Source organism: Anguilla rostrata, chromosome 1 (assembly GCF_018555375.3).
Source record: "Anguilla rostrata isolate EN2019 chromosome 1, ASM1855537v3, whole genome shotgun sequence".
Lineage (NCBI taxonomy): Eukaryota > Metazoa > Chordata > Actinopteri > Anguilliformes > Anguillidae > Anguilla > Anguilla rostrata.
Genome location: NC_057933.1, coordinates 55,880,645 through 55,899,921, shown reverse-complemented (window position 1 = coordinate 55,899,921; position 19,277 = coordinate 55,880,645). Strand labels below are relative to the sequence as shown.

At 49.3% G+C, this 19,277-nt stretch overlaps 1 protein-coding gene across 3 annotated transcripts in view; it reads right to left on the bottom strand.

Annotated features, from left to right (window-relative positions):
- Nucleotides 1–377: 377 nt before the first annotated feature.
- bbs9 (Bardet-Biedl syndrome 9) overlaps nucleotides 378–19,277 on the bottom strand; it is a 177,104-nt gene continuing 158,204 nt past the window's right edge. For all 3 annotated transcript variants that reach the window (XM_064343356.1, XM_064343375.1, XM_064343365.1), the window contains one exon: nucleotides 378–4,127. In XM_064343356.1, coding sequence (XP_064199426.1) covers nucleotides 3,841–4,127 — 287 coding nt within the window. In that variant the 3' untranslated portion in view covers nucleotides 378–3,840. The remainder of the gene's footprint in view (nucleotides 4,128–19,277) is intronic.

Sequence of the window (19,277 nt, the reverse complement as noted above, 5' to 3'; positions counted from 1 at the left end):
ATAAGCAGTCACAGTCCCCTCTTTGCAACAGGCCGTCAGCTGTCACCCGACAGGCAAGCAGCGGTGAAGTTCTTCTTCAAGGCCCAACTGTTCCTGACTTGCATTGAACCGAGGCTGACCTTTCACCCCTGCTGGAGGTTGGTGCCAGCAGTCGGCTGCCATGGTGTCCCCCCTTAATCTCTGTTTAGTTAGTGACTGGGAGGTGTATTCATTTCGACGGTGGCCCGGAGCTCAGAGTCACATAAAGCAATGACCACGCTCCATTTGAGAGGGACTGTTACAGGAAATATACTACATTTCACTAGAAAATAAGAGAGAGGGGGGGGCGGGCGGGGGTCTGGTGGCACACTCAATCCATTCACAAAAGACTCCAAACATTTTTCATTTTCTTAATCTAATCCAAATTTTTTATTTGTTAACAATCATCTGTCTCAAAACTTTGTGGCACAGTGTAACAATGTTTTTTTTATATACTGGAGAACAGTTGGTCCCGTCTTGTATAGGAAATGTACAGTGTCTGTAAACATGGAAACGACCACGCATTTTGAGTAAGCTCTAAATTGTAAAAAAAAAAGAAAAAAAAAGAAGAAAAACTAATGGTTATAACACAGATTCTGTTGGAGTGTCATGATGGTTTTATGACCAACAAAAACTGGCAAAAATACAACAACAGATCTCAGCGGCGACAATTAGTATAAATGCTTTGCAGCCTTTACTGGTAAACTAGACGGAATCTGTCTAATGCCCTTTGCTGGAATGAGTGGACAACGGAGGTTGATAATCTTCAGAGATTCTCAGAGATCACTGACCCGCTGACAACATGTACAAGTGGGGACTTAAACAGGTCAAAGGCAAAACAGACTATAAAGAAAAGACAGGAGATGGGAAAAATGTGGGGGGGAAAAATCTGGAGCTCTTTGTGTTTAGAGTTGTGAAACGTACTGTAGCAGGTGCCTGGTACAACAGACTAGCTGGCACCACTACAAAAATCTTATCTAAGCCTTCCCTGCTGAAGATGCAAAAATTAAGTCACGCACATTTTCGACAAATATGAATGGACAACATCGGAGATCTCCACAGACTGGGATAAAGTACTACAGTCCCTGTACGCCTTCTTCCTATGGACTGAAAGATGAGTGACATTGATAAATGTGCCTCATCCCTTTACAGCGTGGCTGAGCAGAGCAAGCATTCACTCTCTCTCTCTCTGCCTGCTTTTCGTTCGAAGGGGTCAGGGGCGAGGGACAGCAGGTGTCGTTTCTCCACGCTGCGGAGGCTGCTCGCTGTAAACAGCGCGTTACCGTGAATCAAAGCTGCGGGAGGAGCGCAGCTGTGGAGGGCTGCATCGCTGCTCTCACGTCTGCAGACCGAGCCACAGGACCCGCTCCTGTCTGGCCCCCTCTCCCTGAAGCACCCAGACTACTGTCTCTGACCTGAAGTGTGTGTGTGCGGGACAAGCTAATCCCAGCCTGATAAGCTAATTAGCTTGGAGAGGGTGCTATGGACAGACTCGGCCCCCACACCCGCCCACCACAACACTGGGGACAGGGACACCTCGAGGTCACCCTGAGCAGGCAAGGGCAGGGGGTAGGCGAACTGGTTCCACTTTGATTGGTGGGCACTGGGCATTGCGCGCTGGTGCTCTGGGTCCCCCCTCCCCCGGGGTGGCAACATGTCCCCACTTCCTGAATGTGCTGAGCAGGGAAGAGAGGAGGCCGTGTGGTGGCGGGCGGGGGGAGCAGACTGTGGATGTTATTCTTAGTTGTGGCACGGCTGGTGGGGTGCCACACGTGAGGGGGCGAGCGGGGCTGGGCTGGGGGGGTGGGGGGGTGCAGGGGTGCGGACGTCAGCACACCGGAGCGTAGGCGGGGGAGCGGCGAGCAGAAGAGACGGATTATGGGGCGGGAGGCTGTGGGTTTGGCCCAGAGACGGGTGTGGATCTAAAATAAATCCCGTGGTGTAGCACTGGGCCCTTGTGCTGTTTGCCTTGGAGGAGGGGGTGCTGGGTGGAGGAGGGGAGGGGAGGGATACGCCTGAATCTGAGGCTCAGATTCCAGGGCTGCGTTACAAGCCACTAACGGAACCCACCGGCAGCCTGATCTTCTGCAGTCTGGACATGAGAAAACCCCTCAGTCCGCCTGTGTCTACAGCCGACCAATCAGACGAGCCCAGGTGTGCGTCTGCGATCCTGTAGAGCACACGTGGGCAGTGACTGTGCCAGAGCATGTGTGTCTGAAACAGTGTGTGTGTTGAGCAATGTAAATGTGTGTCTGAAACAGTGTGTGTGTTGAGCAATGTAAATGTGTGTCTGAAACGGTGTGTGTGTTGAGCAGTGTGAATGTGTGTCTGAACAGTGTGTGTGTTGAGCAGTGTGAATGTATGCAACTGCCAGACAGGCCGCTTTTAAGTGTGTAGGCATGATCGCTTTCATATGTGTATGTGCAATCACACATGCTTGTGTGTGGAGGCCGTGGTTACGCGTGCGTGTGCGTGTGCATGTGCATGCATTTCAGACACAGCTGCGTACTTGTGTGCGTGCATGTGTATGCATTACATGCAGCTCAGTACACATCTAAAACCAGCTCTATACAGAGAATTCATCGATCACTGAAACAGGCGGAGAGCTCAGGGTGCTGAGAGGCGATGAGCTTTCAGAGAAGCATATTGCAGAGGAGAGGGGTGCTGTCGGTGGAACGGCCTGGTTCAGCACTGTGTAAACTGCCTGAAAGCCACACCCTCCACCCACATCTCAGTGACAAATGGACTCTTCCAGCAGTGAGATAACATACGTACATGTACAATGGAGAGCGTGATGGCAGTTACCTGAGAGAACGCTGAATCAGGACAAAAGCACTAACTCTTGTCAATGCTCCCAGCAAGTATACAAGAGACACTGGCAACAGCTACACAAGTACGGCACACTCAATTCACACCAGACCTAAGTACACTGTAACTGAGTTACTACTCAGAAACTCATACATGAAGGTATGCATAAAATGTCACGTGACAAGTGGAGGTGGGAAACAAATGGAACAGAGAGAAAAGGAGGAACACAGAGAAATGGATTAATGTAGTGGAGTGTGGAGGAGTGAAGGGTAGTGTAGTGTAGTGTAGTTTAGTGGAGTGGGATAGATTGGGTCACTCTGGTTCGCAGTGGCCAGTGTTCAATCACAGCAAGAGGTAGAACCCACCCATGTCCCTCCACTTTCGATGTTCCTGGAGTGTATCTGTATGTGTGCGTATGCAGAACAGTGTTTCCCAACCCTGGTCTTGGGGATTTATTGTTCCAGCTGAATGAATGACTGAGCTTTTAATTAAATACTGCCAGCTCTACATTTAAAAAGCTCAAAATGATTACTTCAAAGAGATCTACGAATGGAAGTTATTTTGCATTAATGCAAAATTGTTTAGTCAAAATTTTGTCTGCTCCTCGAAAAAATAATCAGGGTAGTTAACTCAATTGCTCAATCAAGCCTAACTTTATAGTAGAGTAGTTCAACTATTTTTCCTGGACCCATCTCACAACTAATTTACGCCCTCTTCCCTAACCGAATACCTATCTGTGTTACTGCAATTCAACCTCAAAGAAATACAAACCTAAAGACATAACCTGCCATAAAACTCCCAGCAACCTGTATTCTCACCAAAATAACCGAAGGAGACAGTATGTGAAGTATTGAGTGTTGACTTAGCAGCTCAATCAAAGCCAGTGAGCTGAGTGCTGTGCTGGAGCCCGCCCCAGCGGGGACAGTGTGGCCCCTGGGGCCTGGCCAGGGGACCGCAGGCTCGCACGCTGGAGAACATTCTCAGGGTCTTGCGTGGCTTTGCTCTGTAGGCCCGTTAGCCGTCTGTAGCCTCTGGCTCCTTCTTCTTCTCTTTCACCTTCACTGATGCCTTCTTCGCAACTTTCACTGCAGCCTTTCCGGGTTCCTTCTCTGGCTCCTTCTCCGGTTCCTTTGACGACTCCTTTACAGAATCCTTTGCAGTCTTCTCAGAATCCTTAGCAGATTCCTTCCCAGACTCCTTTGCTTTCACTGATGCCTTAGTTGACTCCTTTCCAGAGTCTTTTGCAGGTTCTTTGCCAAGCTCCTTTTCAGATTCCTTCCCAGCCTCGCTGCCATTGGCATCTGGAGAGTTAAGGGAGCAAAAGGGTGTTAGTCTTACAGTCTGTGAAGAACACAGCAGGAATGTGCACGTGTACGTGTGTGTACGGACAGCTAGGCCTGATGGGAAATGCAGTGAAGGCACTGCGCAGAGCTTAAACAGTCAGAAACAGCATTCTGATAAAACTGCAATGGGGTCATCCTGACTTATGAGCCATTATTAGTGTCCTGGTAATTAATCACTGGGGAATGAGTGCTTGCAGTTAGACACGGTGTTTACTCCACTGACAAACGCTTCTGCAGAAGGACAAAAACAGCCATCTCGGAATGCGCGACCGCAGGAGGTGGCTTATGAATATGCGAATACCAGGCCCAAAACAGAACAGCAAAGTGGCTGGATATTTCTGCCAACTCAACCAGACTCGAGAAAGACTTCTGGCTGAAGTCCAGCCCCTCATCTTTGTGTCGAGGACAGTCCAGGCATCCTTTTTTCTCACATACGCACAAACACACACACACACACACACACACACACACGTGTGTATGTGAGGAGTCAAGATAAATACGATGATTAAAATCCACCACATGCTCCTGCGTTAGAAAGCGCTAACGTCCTCTGAAATGAAACAGCTCTGAAGTGGTACTCCAGCTTGGTCACACTTGTGTTGGCAGAGCCCTTTTTCCCCAGTGTAGCATGGCGCTGTCCAAGAGCCAAATAACAAATAAGCATTCTGACTGCACTCCTTACCACAGAAGCCCTCATCTCCCAACCCACACCCACCCAAACAAACACACAAATGTACATTCAAAAACACAAGTCTCTCCATCTCTCAGACACACACACACACATAACACAAACCCACACACACACACACACCCCACACACAAACACACACACACACACACACACACACACACACACACACACACACACACACACACGGTTCACAGAGCCTCCTGAACCCTGCTCCTGTGTTGTCAGGGTGAGAGAAGCACAGGCCCCTGCGGGTGCTGCCAGATCTGTCCCAACAAAGCCCTGCATGTCACATGAGTGCATCTGCAGGGCTGAGGAGGGAGCTGCACCTGCCACCGTGTGCATTGAGAACACACAGTGGGGCGTTACTCAGCTGGCTGTGTCCCCACACCTCAGGCCCACTCTTCCATGCATCTCAATACAGTGCACTGAGAGGTCGGAAAGAACAAGCCCTACTGGACTGTGCCATTATAATCACATCAGGCACTAACAGATAAACACTACTGCAGCTCACACTTGAGGCCAGACACACACACACCAAGTGCTCTCCAGAAGCAGGCATGCTCAGTGACACTGGAACATAAAATTATGGGGTATACGTAAAAAGCATAAGAGAGCACATTAGTCAATTACAGTGAGCCCCGAAAGGTTTGGCCCACATGCGTGATAAAGACGGGAATGAGGACTGCGGTCAAGATACGGAGCAAACCGGGAGGACTGCTGCACCCCTCCCTGGGGTCAGCGTTTCCCTACCCGATTACATGCTCAAAAACAGAGCTCATTACTGCCCATAAGCCTTCACGCGATTCACCAGCTTCAGCCCTATCGTCTCCTAGACAACAGCACCATTAGATTGAGTGATCACGGTGTGCTTGTACACCTGCGCTGCTGATTGGTCTGTCTGGGCTGGAGAGGCGGGGTCAGGGGGAGAGAGCGTAGCTGGTGCTGGGGAGGAGGCTGCAGCTCGGGCTGTGCGGGGAGCACGTTTGAAATCGAGTTTGGCGGTTGAGCGCGGCACTGGCAGCCTAATTAAAGCCCTGTCTCCCGCCAGGCCTCTGGGAGAGAGAGGCGTCGGGATGATGAAAGCACACTTCACTGGATCAGCCCTCTGATGTGACACGGAAAAGAGCCACGGTATCAGAGCCAGGAGCAGGCCTGGAAACGGAGGGAGGGAGAGGGAGGAAGGGAAAGAGCGAGAGGGGAAGAGGAGGCATGGAGTCAGTCTGAGGCAAAAAGAGATGCAGAAAGAGGGAATGAAAGAGGTGGAATTTGGCAGCTCTTCAGACAGTGTTTATTATGCTAACATACCACATACTTCAGAGACCATTTTGAACTTTGAACTACACACACACGCATACATATACATGTAAGTTCCCATATACACACACAGATACACATTTTCCCTACTTTTAAATGATGCTCTGAATTCAAGGCACGGAATGGATCGACCAAAAAGCTCGATTAGCATCAGAAAGAAAAACAAAATTCAGATTTTTTCAGACCATTTATCATTATTGCACATGCAACAGGGGTCAGAGGACAAGGGAGTACGTCCTTCCCATATGATTAAGCAGCTTCTGGTGTGCAGGCTGCCAAGCATGTTTTTAACCAAACAAGCAGGAAGCAATTGTAGCTGTAGAGGGAATGGAAACCAAGTTTTGAGCCCTATGATTGGCAAAGCCAGCTGCTATTTGAGTCATGTGGTTTTACATATTGGTGATTCCCCAGCTCCACTTAGAGCTCATTCAGGTTGGGGATGTGAAAAAGGGCTGTCTGCCAGCGAGGCTCTGGGTGGACCCTAATAGAGCTCTTTCACACTGGACAGAGGGACCCTAATAGAGCCCTTTCACACTGGACAGAGGGGCCCTAATAGAGCCCTTTCACACTGGACAGAGGGACCCTAATAGAGCCCTTTCACACTGGACAGAGGGACCCTAATAGAGCCCTTACACACTGGACAGAGGGACCCTAATAGAGCCCTTTCACACTGGACGAGGGACCCTAATAGAGCCCTTTCACACTGGACAGAGGGACCCTAATAGAGCCCTTTCACACTGGACAGAGGGACCCTAATAGAGCCCTTTCACACTGGACAGAGGGACCCTAATAGAGCCCTTTCACACTGGACAGAGGGACCCTAATAGAGCCCTTTCACACTGGACAGAGGGGCCCTAATAGAGCCCTTTCACACTGGACAGAGGGACCCTAATAGAGCCCTTACACACTGGACAGAGGGAGGATCCTAATAGAGCCCTTTCACACTGGACAGAGGGACCCTAATAGAGCCCTTTCACACTGGACAGAGGGACCCTAATAGAGCCCTTTCACACTGGACAGAGGGACCCTAATAGAGCCCTTTCACACTGGACAGAGGGACCTAATAGAGCCCTTTCACACTGGACAGAGGGCCCTAATAGAGCCCTTTCACACTGGACAGAGGGACCCTAATAGAGCCCTTACACACTGGACAGAGGGGCCCTAATAGAGCCCTTTCACACTGGACAGAGGGACCCTAATAGAGCCCTTTCACACTGGACAGAGGGACCCTAATAGAGCCCTTACACACTGGACAGAGGGACCCTAATAGAGCCCTTTCACACTGGACAGAGGGACCCTAATAGAGCCCTTACACACTGGACAGAGGGGCCCTAATAGAGCCCTTTCACACTGGACAGAGGGACCCTAATAGAGCCCTTTCACACTGGACAGAGGGACCCTAATAGAGCTCTTTCACATTGGACAGAGGGACCCTAATAGAGCCCTTACACACTGGACAGAGGGACCCTAATAGAGCTCTTTCACACTGGACAGAGGGACCCTAATAGAGCCCTTTCACACTGGACAGAGGGACCCTAATAGAGCCCTTACACACTGGACAGAGGGACCCTAATAGAGCCCTTTCACACTGGACAGAGGGGCCCTAATAGAGCCCTTTCACACTGGACAGAGGGGCCCTAATAGAGCCCTTTCACACTGGACAGAGGGACCCTAATAGAGCCCTTACACACTGGACAGAGGGACCCTAATAGAGCCCTTTCACACTGGACAGAGGGACCCTAATAGAGCCCTTTCACACTGGACAGAGGGACCCTAATAGAGCCCTTTCACACTGGACAGAGGGACCCTAATAGCAGAGTAAAGCTGGTTATGGAGATACAGGTGGAGGAAGAGGGGCTGGGTTCAGACAAGGTAGGTGTGTGTGTGTGCATGTGAGAGAGAGAGAGTGAGGGAGGGAGGGGGGAGAGAATGAGAGTACTCCTCACAGTATCTGCACTGAATGAGGCTGAGACACCAGGGCCTGTTGTTGGACAAAGAAACACCGCCTCCCCTCATGAGCCCCCCTTCCAGGCCAGCTGATGGCCCTTGTTGATAAGGTCAGATGACTGTCGTCTCTGAGACCTCATCTGCGTGTTAATTGAGGAGATTTGGGGGGGAGGGGAGGGGCTTTTGCAGACGGTAACCTTTACGTCTGGGAGGGAGGAGAAGAAGAATGGAGAGGACAGGCGGGTAGGCAGCTCCTGAATGGACCTGCCCAGCTAACACAAAACGTTGTTGCCATGTAGGGTCAATGTTATAACACTGACAAAACATGCCAGCAACATTGTGAGAACATTCTGCGTTAGCTGGAGATCTGCCTGTTCATGAGAGGACTCGTGGACTGGCCCACACCAGTCTCACGACATACCCGTAAGGAACAAAACAGATAAGGAATGAGCAGATTACTGTCAGCTGGGACCTGTATTTAATTACACAGCTGTCTTAATTGCACATCATCAGACTCAAAAACAAAGGTACATTTCAGCATACACTGCAGATAGTAAATGTTAAACCTTTTACTATCTGCAGTGTATGCTCAAATCAAATATAAATGGTTTTAGATTAGTTCTGGATAAGGGTTGGCAAGAACAAGGTAAAAAGCCTGCCTTTGAATACTCCATTCCGAAGGCTCAGAATGGTGGCATTTCTGTGGCACTGTGTGTCACACCCAGCGTACTGCTATTTACGACCTCATGGAAAAGACTGACAAAAGAGAATCAGGTTGTTTGATTCTAAATGTAATATTCTGGGAGTCCAAGAGGGTAAAGCCAAGCCATGGTGATCATGTATGCCTGCCTGCGTGTGTATGTCCCTATGTGTGTGTGCGTCCCCGTCTCTCTCCGTGTGTGTATGCGTGTGTATATTTTTTCAGTGCTTCTAAGTGGAAGCGGACATGGAAGTATGTGCGCGTCTAAGTACTTAATCCTTTGCTGTCAGGTACAGACAAGGCTAATCCGGGGCCCTACACACAGTCTGTCAGTACTGGGGGGGTGGGGGCGGGGGTGGGGGGGTGAGGGTCCTTCAGCAGAGTCAGGATTAACGGCAGACGAGAGCAGGGAGCAGGTATCAGAGCGGGGGCTGGGGTGGGGTGGGGGGGGGGGCTGGGGGTGGGGGTGGGGGTGTGGATCTTGTCTCCTCACTTTTCAACAGCTGTCCTCAGGGAAGGGGTGGGAGGGGTACGCTGAAGGCAGGGCAGAGTCCAGTAAGCTAGGTGTGTGTGTAATTGTGCGAGACAGTGTGTGTGTGTGTGTGTGTGTGTGTGTGAGAATGAAGTGCAGTGGAGACAAAATGGTGCTGGACCTTACCAACAGCTCACAGGCACAGGAGATCAACTGTAATACGGAGTTAATACGGAGGTACAAAGATTCCAATAATCTGTGGCAGACCCAATCAGAATACAGCAGGAGGTTCCGATACACAGTGACAAAGTCAGTCAAAATGCAGCATGAGGTTCTGATAAACTGTTGTACAGCCAATCAGAATACAACAGGAAGTCTTGAAAAACTGTTGCAGAGCCAATAGCCAATCTAAAGGCAGCAGGAAGTCTTCATAAATTGGTAGCAGCTGGGGCCATATTGTCAAAAATTAATGTCATTAATGTCATCATCATCTTTGCCCACAAACAAACTGGGGGAAATATACTCAGCTCCTAACTTTGAGCTGTCTTCATCTTTACTTACAGACTAATGATAATGAGTGGGTAACTATATTCAGCTCCTAATATTAGTGTGCTCCCTTGTAACTGGCACACAAATGCAGGAGTAGGGCAACTTCATATTAAGTTACATTCAGGAAGTGAGTACAAGTCACATGGAAAACCTCAAAGAACATTTCAAACTTGTCACATTTCGAACGAAAGTCCTTCCCTGGCAGTGTATTCTGAGGACAGCTGGGTGTCTCATGAATTTCAGTGATAAATCTTACTGATTTTATTTACTCTGCACTTTGATACAAAAGAGGCTAACCAGCCCTACAACCTTTTAGACTAAACAAAGATTGTATGAGGAGCTGTTCTTCACATCTGTACAGGAAAATGCTTCAAATTACTAAGACATAATTGCAAAGCAAAACAGTCACCACCATATATCACTTGCCTAACAAATCAATTTGAAACTATTTGTATATCTAAGTTTCAGAGAAATTAGCAATTTGCTCCAATTAGCCGGCTGACACCGGAGCTCGAGGACACGTCGGAGGTAACGGCCAAAATCGAAACTAAACAAAACATAATGAAAAACACACGCTATCAAAATGCAAACGCAAACAAACAAGGAAGATAATGTTTTACCCCCTGGATAATGTGCATATCAGCTTTTTCAAAGGGGGAGGTTTTCCGCTTGACTGGGGTCTGTTAAAGCAGGACAGCAGGGCCTGCTTTAAGTTGTGGAAGGGAACAGTCATAATACGGGGAAGCGAAGAGGCCTCCCGCATGCTCCGCTGTGCGGGCTGCCTGTCTGCCCTTCTCCGCTTTTTATAGATACCGCCGCGGCGTTTGACCGAGCGCCCCGTGCCCGTGGGACGCTTCTGATGTCGCGCGTTCAACAAGGGCCTCCATTTTGGGACAAAGGGGAAACAGAGTCACTAAAGAGAGGCGAGAACAGAGGAGTGTGGGAACAGGCTGCGGAGCCCCTCGCTCGCACGACACGCACCGACGCGGCCGCTCCGTCCGAGGCGCTCCTCGCCTCAAACAGCGCATAAGACCCGGAGCGTAGACCCAGAGCGGTCAGGGAGAGCCCGCCGCTCGCCTCCCCTCCAAACCCTCGGCCACCGCGGCTGTGCCGTGCCTGACCTCGGAGACCCCTCGCACGCTTCGGTGGGTGGGCGGGGGTGATTGCGTGACAGGTTGTGAACAGGTCCAGGGGTCTGTAGGAAACAGGCGTACAGACGAGCAATAAAAGGACCCCCCCCCCCCTCCCACACACACACACACACAACCTCCACCCCCAGCAATCATCAGCTGGAGAACCTGGTTAAGAAACATGGAACGGCTGTGTAAACATTCCCCTTAATCCAGGAAAGCCGTGGAGTCTGAGCCTGGTGAACCGGTGCAAGATCAAGCAAATTAAACCGAGAAACAGGGGTTTGAGGCCCCGACCCTCTCCCCACCCTCTGCCATCCACCAACATGTGAGGGGGGGGGGGGGGGTGAGGCACTGGCATCGTTTGGAGGTTTTCAGCAGAGAGAGAAAAGGCCTTGACGCTGCTCCCCCAATTTGGCTGGTTGCTGCCCGTCATTTTGTGTGAAATGGCAGAACATTCAAAAATCCTCAGTCCTCCATGGACAAAGGCCCTCACCACAAGTCCAGGCCAAGCCCTACAGCCTAGACATCACTAGACTAAGCTTGGGCTATACAATTAGCTCACTATGACTGCTAGCTCATAGTACCAGCTTTGGCTTTCTCATGCTGGATAAAGGCGGGCTGCATCAGCCAGGGTTCCTCAGAGTACTGGTGTCTTGGCACCTCCATCCTCTCACCAGGTGCCTACAGATTACAAGCTATCAGCAGAGCAAGGCTGTGCTAGCTCTCCTGTATACACGCTGTGGCTTGAAATAATACATGGGCATATGTGCGTGTGTGTATATCTGTATCATATGCAACCAGCTTGTCTATGGCCCTTTGCAGTGCACAGCAGTAAAACCAGTTAATAAAACAATCAATCGTCCCAAAACACAGGAGGTGGGGGAGTGGGGGAGTGAGTGAGTGAGTGGTAAAATAAACCGACAATTCCAACATGTATTTAATAAGCGGCGGCAGACAGAGTCAATCCCTTGTGATGTGGGGCGGGGGGGTGTTTAGAAGCTGGGGCGACATGGTGATGCCCCAGAGATAATTTAGCGCAAGCACACTCCAGCCCTTCGTCTAGACTCCGGGCTCCACCGCTGCTCTCACCAAGGCCGAAAAGCTGCCGCTAATTTTCTGGTGGCCCTTCTGGTCGGAACGCTGAAGGAAGTGGAAACACAGTTCTGACCTGGAATGAGGTGGCGGCAAGGGGGGGAGGTGGGGCGCTTGATAGGGGGTGTGGACATTGGGGATGGGGGCTGGCATCGGCCAGAGAGCTGACCAGTCTGCAGTGCCTTTGCTGGCCCCAGAGCTACAGACAGCCCCTATAATTCAAACACACTTGGAACGCTCCCAAAGCGTCTGCCCCAAAATGGGCACGTGCCTTGAGCCCTGCGCCCAGACAACGGGCTTGAGTAGAATATCATCTGCGGGCATTGCTCAAATGCACCTTTTCATGAGGAGACAGAAGCGACACGCCATTTCTAGTGGTTGAATAATGAAAGCTGTAAGCCTTGCCAAGATTTCTTCAATGGAAAATGAAAAAAAAAAAGAAAACATTTTTGGTTGCTAAACAGGTGACTTGTGCGGGGGAGGAAATTGTCCGAAATAAATTTGGAAACAAATTTTTAAAAAATGCTCCCAATATTCTTTTTCTAAACAGCACATGGTAATGGTCTTGCTGAAGTGTTTCAACAGTGCTGCCAAGCTGGAACTGGAAAATTCCACCTATGCTATAGTTCACAGTGATCCTGAAACAGGAGCCCGGGACAATAAAACATAAATAAATACCGTCGTCATCCGGCTGTGTAATTTTTTTCTGTGGGAATAATTCAGTTTGGAAAAACATATTCTTCTGATTTTAAGGTTAATCACACTAGAGCAAGAAGGCATGAGACGCTTGGGCGATGGCCAATGCAAGACAAAGCAAGGATTTCTCCGCTGAGATTAAAGCCCGCAGCTCCGAAACTAAACAGTCTTGATTTGCGTGTTTGTTTGCATGAAGACAAAGAGTAAAAAAAAAAAAAGCAAGCGGTCCTGAGGAAAGCTGTGTTTGTTTGCTTTACTGCAGACTGCTCCATGGCTGGGGGATTTGGGGATGCACTGCGCTGATCTGTCGGCATACTCCAATAACAGTCCGGCCTCAGCGTAATTAAGCACAGCGGCGTTTCAAAGAGGGACGCAATGCCCCCGCTCCACAAACCGCAGGCTGCGGCTCCCCCCCCCCCACGACCCCGTCTCACACTGATGATGCGGAACAGCCCGCCGCCCTCCAGGACATTCCCCGCGCTCGGTTCGGAATGAAACCCGAACCCATGTGAGCAAGTGCACGGCGGCTCTGGGAGACGCAGGGACTGGCCTCGGATCAGATGGAAAGGAAACAAAAGAGAAACGAAAAGCAAGAAAAGACTGAATTTCGTTTGCTTTCCGTCCCTCTCATCTCACTCATCGGTTAGCCATCAGAGCCTTGACCTGCTGGCGTATAAACCTTAAACTGAGTGTTAACTTGATAAGAAGGCAAATTCGGCCCAAACTGAACCCTAGCCGAACACGGTGCTGCACAGAAATGCGGGTCCCCATCGCAGCTTCAAACTGTGCGTTCAATGACCCTCCATGCCAGTGGGGGGCGCACACTGGGCACACCAAATTACATCACTTTTTGTCAAACTGAGATTTAAAAAAAGTCACACCAACATGCAAATTCATTGGCTTACTGTGAGCATGTTTTTAAGCATAACAACGTTCTTTATGCTGGGATATTTATGAGTGGATGCTATATCCCAAGGTCCTTTCAAATCGCTCAAAGGAGAAGGAAGACATAGATTTGAAGTGCTCTTTCATTTATTCAAAACGGCGGTAAATGTAAAATGGTAGGCTGGGACCTTAAGGCAAATTTATTCTATGAGAGAAGAGGGATATTATGGCATTAATGGCAAACAGAGCAGGACTTCTAAATTAAAAATGTTTGGAAATGTAAAAGATTGCTATACTACCACCATATGGCCAACTGGCACCAAAGTTGGACAGTGGTGGTTGGAAGGTACCCTCTGTTATTCAAAAAATTCTAAATGGTGGAATATCCAACCATGCATACTTTTTTGGGTACTAACAGTTCTGTTCTATGAGAGAAGAAAAATTCAGCAAAAAGTATTTTGATTCTAGGTCAAAGGGTTCAGGAGTTATGGCCTGTCAAAGTTGGGATTTTCAACTGTTTGCCGTAGCGCCAATTAAGACCAGAATTGCTCAATCACCATTTTCAGTACCGCTCCATCAATGTGCAAAGTTCGGTAAAAAACCGACCAGCCAGCTTTGCCCAAACCGCAAAAAATGGCAGAAAAAAAAGAACACTAAGGAATACAAGGTGCCTTCGCACCTCCGGGGCTCGGGCTCCTAAAAAACCTAATAATGCTTTATTTACCGAAGACATTTCTGTACAGTGAACAATTCACAAGCCACTCTGCTGACAATACGCAGAGCAGAAATCTGCAGGCAGAAGCTCGGAGGTGAATTACAGAAGGATCTGAAGGAAATGTGGGTCAGTGCAGAGCACAGCTGTCATTTCTGGAACACGCTGGTGGTTGCCGGGCGTCTCATAAATTCAAATAAACAGACGGATGAGCCATGGCAGTGGTGTGCCGGCTGATACTGGGAACTCCAAGCGAATGTGGCGTGCATGCGGTGAGAAAGACATTTTGGCTCAATTCTCACCTGCTGTTACAGAATATGGTGGTCCGCTTCCAGCAATGAGAAACTGACATTCTTATACAAAGGCTCACCTGCTGTGAGTTTAGGCTGAAGAAGGAAAGGACAGAGGGCAAGAGAGAGAGAGAGAGAGAGAGAGAAGAAAGTGTTCATCCTATAAAAGAGGGGCGGAGGAAAAGTGGCATGTGGCTTGTGAGGGTGTGACTGGGGAGGGATAGTTCTGACAGTTACCAGGGGTATTTTTTTTTCCTCTGTTTGTCTACACCCTGGTATAAAATGTCTCCCAAAACAGCAGTGTGCTGTTATACACTTCATCTGCACACGTGCAGACGTGCACACGCACGCACAGACGCACGCAAGCAGACATGTACACGCTGAGCCCACAGACTGGCTGTTTGTTTCTCAGTAGCTGTAGAACCTCTTTGTTGTGGTGAACCAGGCAATCTGTTTGGAAAAGCCAAAGGAATCTGACAATATTGCTCAAACCCTTGTAAGGGCCAGTCATTCTTTGTGCCTGTCTCTCCGCAAGCAACTGGGCAATTTCACAGGAGTCAAAAGCACGCTAACAAAAAGACAAACAAAAAAACGCTAACAAAAAGACAACAAAAAAAATGTGTGTGTGTGTGTGTGCAGCTGAGACTGGACTGTAAGATATACATAATGTATTAATTAATCTACAATGCTGAGATTGGACTGGATCATTCAGATGGTGTGTATAACCAACACCACTGAGACTGACCTGCACCATATCGACTATGTAAGCTATTAAATCAACAATGCTGAGATCAGACTGCACCATGAATCTTAAATCCACATTGCCAAGACTGTCATCCTCATGTCAGACAGCACTCACCCCATCTTTTCCTTGTCCTACCCCCCCATGTGTTTTTGAGTGGTCCAATGATCCACTTCCTAGTGGAAGACAATTACCAGAGGACCAACAGATGTAGAAATGTGAGAGAAAATAAGAAAAGCAAAAAGAAAAAACTAATCCAAGAAAATGTCTGGAAATATTTTAATCAAAGATACGACGGAGAAACAAAAGAGGCTTTGTGCTCAGGAGTCGTCTGAACCCAACCCTGGTTCTGTGCGGCGGAGTAGACGCACAGTTCCTGGAGTCCTAAGGGCAGGAACGCTGGACCATGAGTGACGTTTGCTCAGTCTCTCTTCCCTCTTAAAAAAGAAATTTCAGGCTGCGATCGCGTGCCGAGAAAAGCTGGAAGTGTGAGGCGGTCATTTTAAAAACAGCGCCTGCAGCAGATGAGTCTCTTCTCACGGTGAACTGCTCTGGCTCGAGGGTTTCAGTGTGACCGCGAGGAGAAAATAACCATCCAGCGAAATGGTCATCCTGACCGCTGCACCCTGGGTGTACAGACAGAAGTACAGACCAGCTGCTTCCTGCACTTTCGCCTGGGCTGCCTGACTGGCTCGCTGCTGTCTATCAAAAAACTACAGAGAAACAACTGGAGCTCAGTGGGAAAAGCTCTCTACACCCTAGTACAAGGTGTTTGATTCACCTACTCAACCAAAACTCATACTTCACTCACATGGGTTATTCTGGGTCAATGCTATGCAGGTGGTAGGTGTCCTGGCTATTTCTGCTCCAGAGCACTGGAATTAACACCAAATTGATATAACAGAATCACTGCACTGGTTTGAAACACCTAATCTCTAATGACTATTAAGATTTAGATGTATACACATTTTTCTCCAGGAAAATTATATTCCCCTCCTCTAATCCCATCAAAGACTTGACTGGGTGACAGTGCACAGGTAGCCGACCCCAATGACTAGCGGGTGGGGGTGGGGGGGTGGTTGTGGTTAGGACTGGGCAATTGTGAGCTGGCTTCTCTGAAAGCCACTGGCAGAGACAGAGGAATGCAGGGTGAATTCCCCCCCCCCCCCCCCCCCCCCACGGAGCGGCCCCAGTCTGGACCCAGAGCATTCAACAGCAGAGGGCCTGTCATCGCTTAGTTAAGATATATCCTCTCCTGCCGTTTCGTACAGTGCAGTGGAAAGGACTATTAGTCGATCTCTCAGCCACCATTGATGAAAAAACCCGGCGCTCCAGATTCCTGTCATTTCTCAGACAGACGGGCTGCACACAGCGGCTAACGCTAGCCTGACCTGCTGCTCACCGCTCCACTCCCTCTGTGTCCTCAACGTCTGTCCTACAGAGGCCAACTTCCCCAGCGGGCCGACGAGAAACGTCCCTCACAGAGCACAGAGCTCAAAGCCAGCAGCACCCGCGGAGACCTCACACACCCCCTCACCCCCGGCCTCTGGCTTTACAATCAGCCATCTTTAAAAAAAGGAAAATCCGAAGAAAAACCACTAATGCATGCGGACCACATGTCTGCTAACGAGAGCACAGGCCCAAGTCGACTACAAAGCATGTCGACGATGGATATAGACCCTTCTTGGTTTATATCTAAAGTCACTTTCAAAAACCATGTAAACGTGATACTTAGCAACAACTGGTCCACAACATCTCTAAAAAACCCCAGCAAAAGCCTCATCAAAGACCATCAGACGAAGGGCTCAACTTTTTTTTTGTTTTGTTTGTCATTATGAACTTTGATCTGTCATAATAAACCTAACCCCCCACTAACATGACTGGCTCTTAAGCTCATTTCTGTATACATGCGCTTTACATCCCAGAATATGGACGCCACCCCGCACTGGTTAACCAGAAAGTCACATTCTGTCTAAATAAAACTTGGCCTAAATGAATCCCGTTTCAAAGAGAGAGCACAATCACGCCAATCTCCAAAGCCACCAAGAATGTGCCATTGTCCGTACTGGATCAAACAGACTGATTCGCTTGTAAACATGACATTTTTCAGCTGTGGTGTGTTTATGAGAGGTGTGGGCAGACTGTGCCCTCCTAAAGATGGAGTCTGTCTTTCAGTCTGGCCACTAACATGCAACATTTAGACAGCTTCCATCACTAAGCAGCAGCGAGCAGCAAACCTCCCCACCAGTGTGCTTAGCGCAGGGGTGACGGATGTGGTTTTGGGAGAAAGAAAAAAAAAACGGAGTATAATGATACTGTCAGCCTTGTGTTAAGCCTAGTTTACATTTCAAAATATAATTGAAATGTAAATGTTGGAGAAAGCATTTGGTTTTAAAGTTCCCCCAGTGCTTTGGCCCACAGAAGCACTGGAGAAATGTGAAGTTGGTGATTTCATTAGCAGCACTAACATCCCCAGGCTTGGACTCGACTGGAAAAACTCCTTTAAAGGCCTTTTCCTCTCCACAATACTGCTGAGGCTCCCACACTCTTAGAACCAGATGAGCACTCGTGCCTGGTTTCCCTGGCTTTTCCTCCTATGAAAACAATCTAAATATTTCGTAGTCACGTTTCTTCGCGGCGCAGTTGTCCGACGTCCGCTCTAAACATCCAAATTCGTCTTGGTCGATAGGTCCTCCGCTTACTCAAAAAACTAGAATCATTTGCAGTTAATTGTTAACAAGTGACTGCAGCTTTGAATTAAGACTGTAATGGCACTTGATAGATTAACTTCACGAAAGACTGGAACGCGTCCATTTTTGCGCTAGGCTAATTAGCTTCGCAAATGATCCGGCGTGCCGAGAGATCGGCGGCGGCTCACCTTGCGTTTGCTAAGCGTGTTATTCCCGCCGGGTGAGCTCGGTCCAGCGTGCGGGCAGGCGGGGAGCGGCGTTACTGCACAGATGTGAGGAGCTCCAGAGCGGCCACAGTCATGCTAATGCTCCATAAACATCGCACAACACACATGCACGTGCGCACACGCGGGCCGGGGGGAGATTCGTAACATCTGGGCACGTTAGCTCGCTATCGGCACAGTTCAACCGCGGCCCTCATTAAGTCTGCTAAATTACGCCGATAACAGGGTGCTGATGTTTCCGTCCCCATCCCCGCTACGCCCAGGGAAACAGCGCAGTGAATTATCGACATTTCGCGAGTGTGCTCAATCTTACGATTCCCCCTCCGTTTCTGAAACGAAGCCTGAGATGTCCCGCCCAAAATCTGAGTTTAATAAAAGGGGGATTTTAAACACGTGTAGCTGTGTAAACACGGCGGGCTGCGCAGACCGTCATTTCTGCGTCTGAGGCGTCTGCGGTGGGCTGAACAGAGGGGGCTCTGTGCCCGGCGGCACGTACGTATTAGAGCTCAGATCGGAAATATCATCAATGAGGGTCGCGTACAGTGTTCGTCCTGTTAGGCAGCGGCGACTGACTGACAAATTCAAACACACCCCGTCAGTAAAGGTCATTATAATCTCATTTCCTCGTTGGTCTAAAAGGAGGGGGCGGGACACGAAGATCGCTTTTCGCCCGTCTTGTTCTAATGACCGCGGGAGAGGAGAGAATGCCCGGCCACACGAGGGGCTGCCGTAATGACATTTTCATAATGAATCAGAGAACAGAGGACTGTTTTCACATGGTCAAATGACCATGGAAACACACTGACCTCTTACGCAAATGAAACCACAGACCCTGAGGTCCAGACTCCCTGGTGCTGGGACGTTCTACACAGAGCAGCCCTGGTGAAGAGCAACACCTTCAGGCGTGAGGCTGGCTGGCCTCTCCACCACCACTCCCTGCCATCACACAGCCTGCTGTGTTTTCAGCTGCT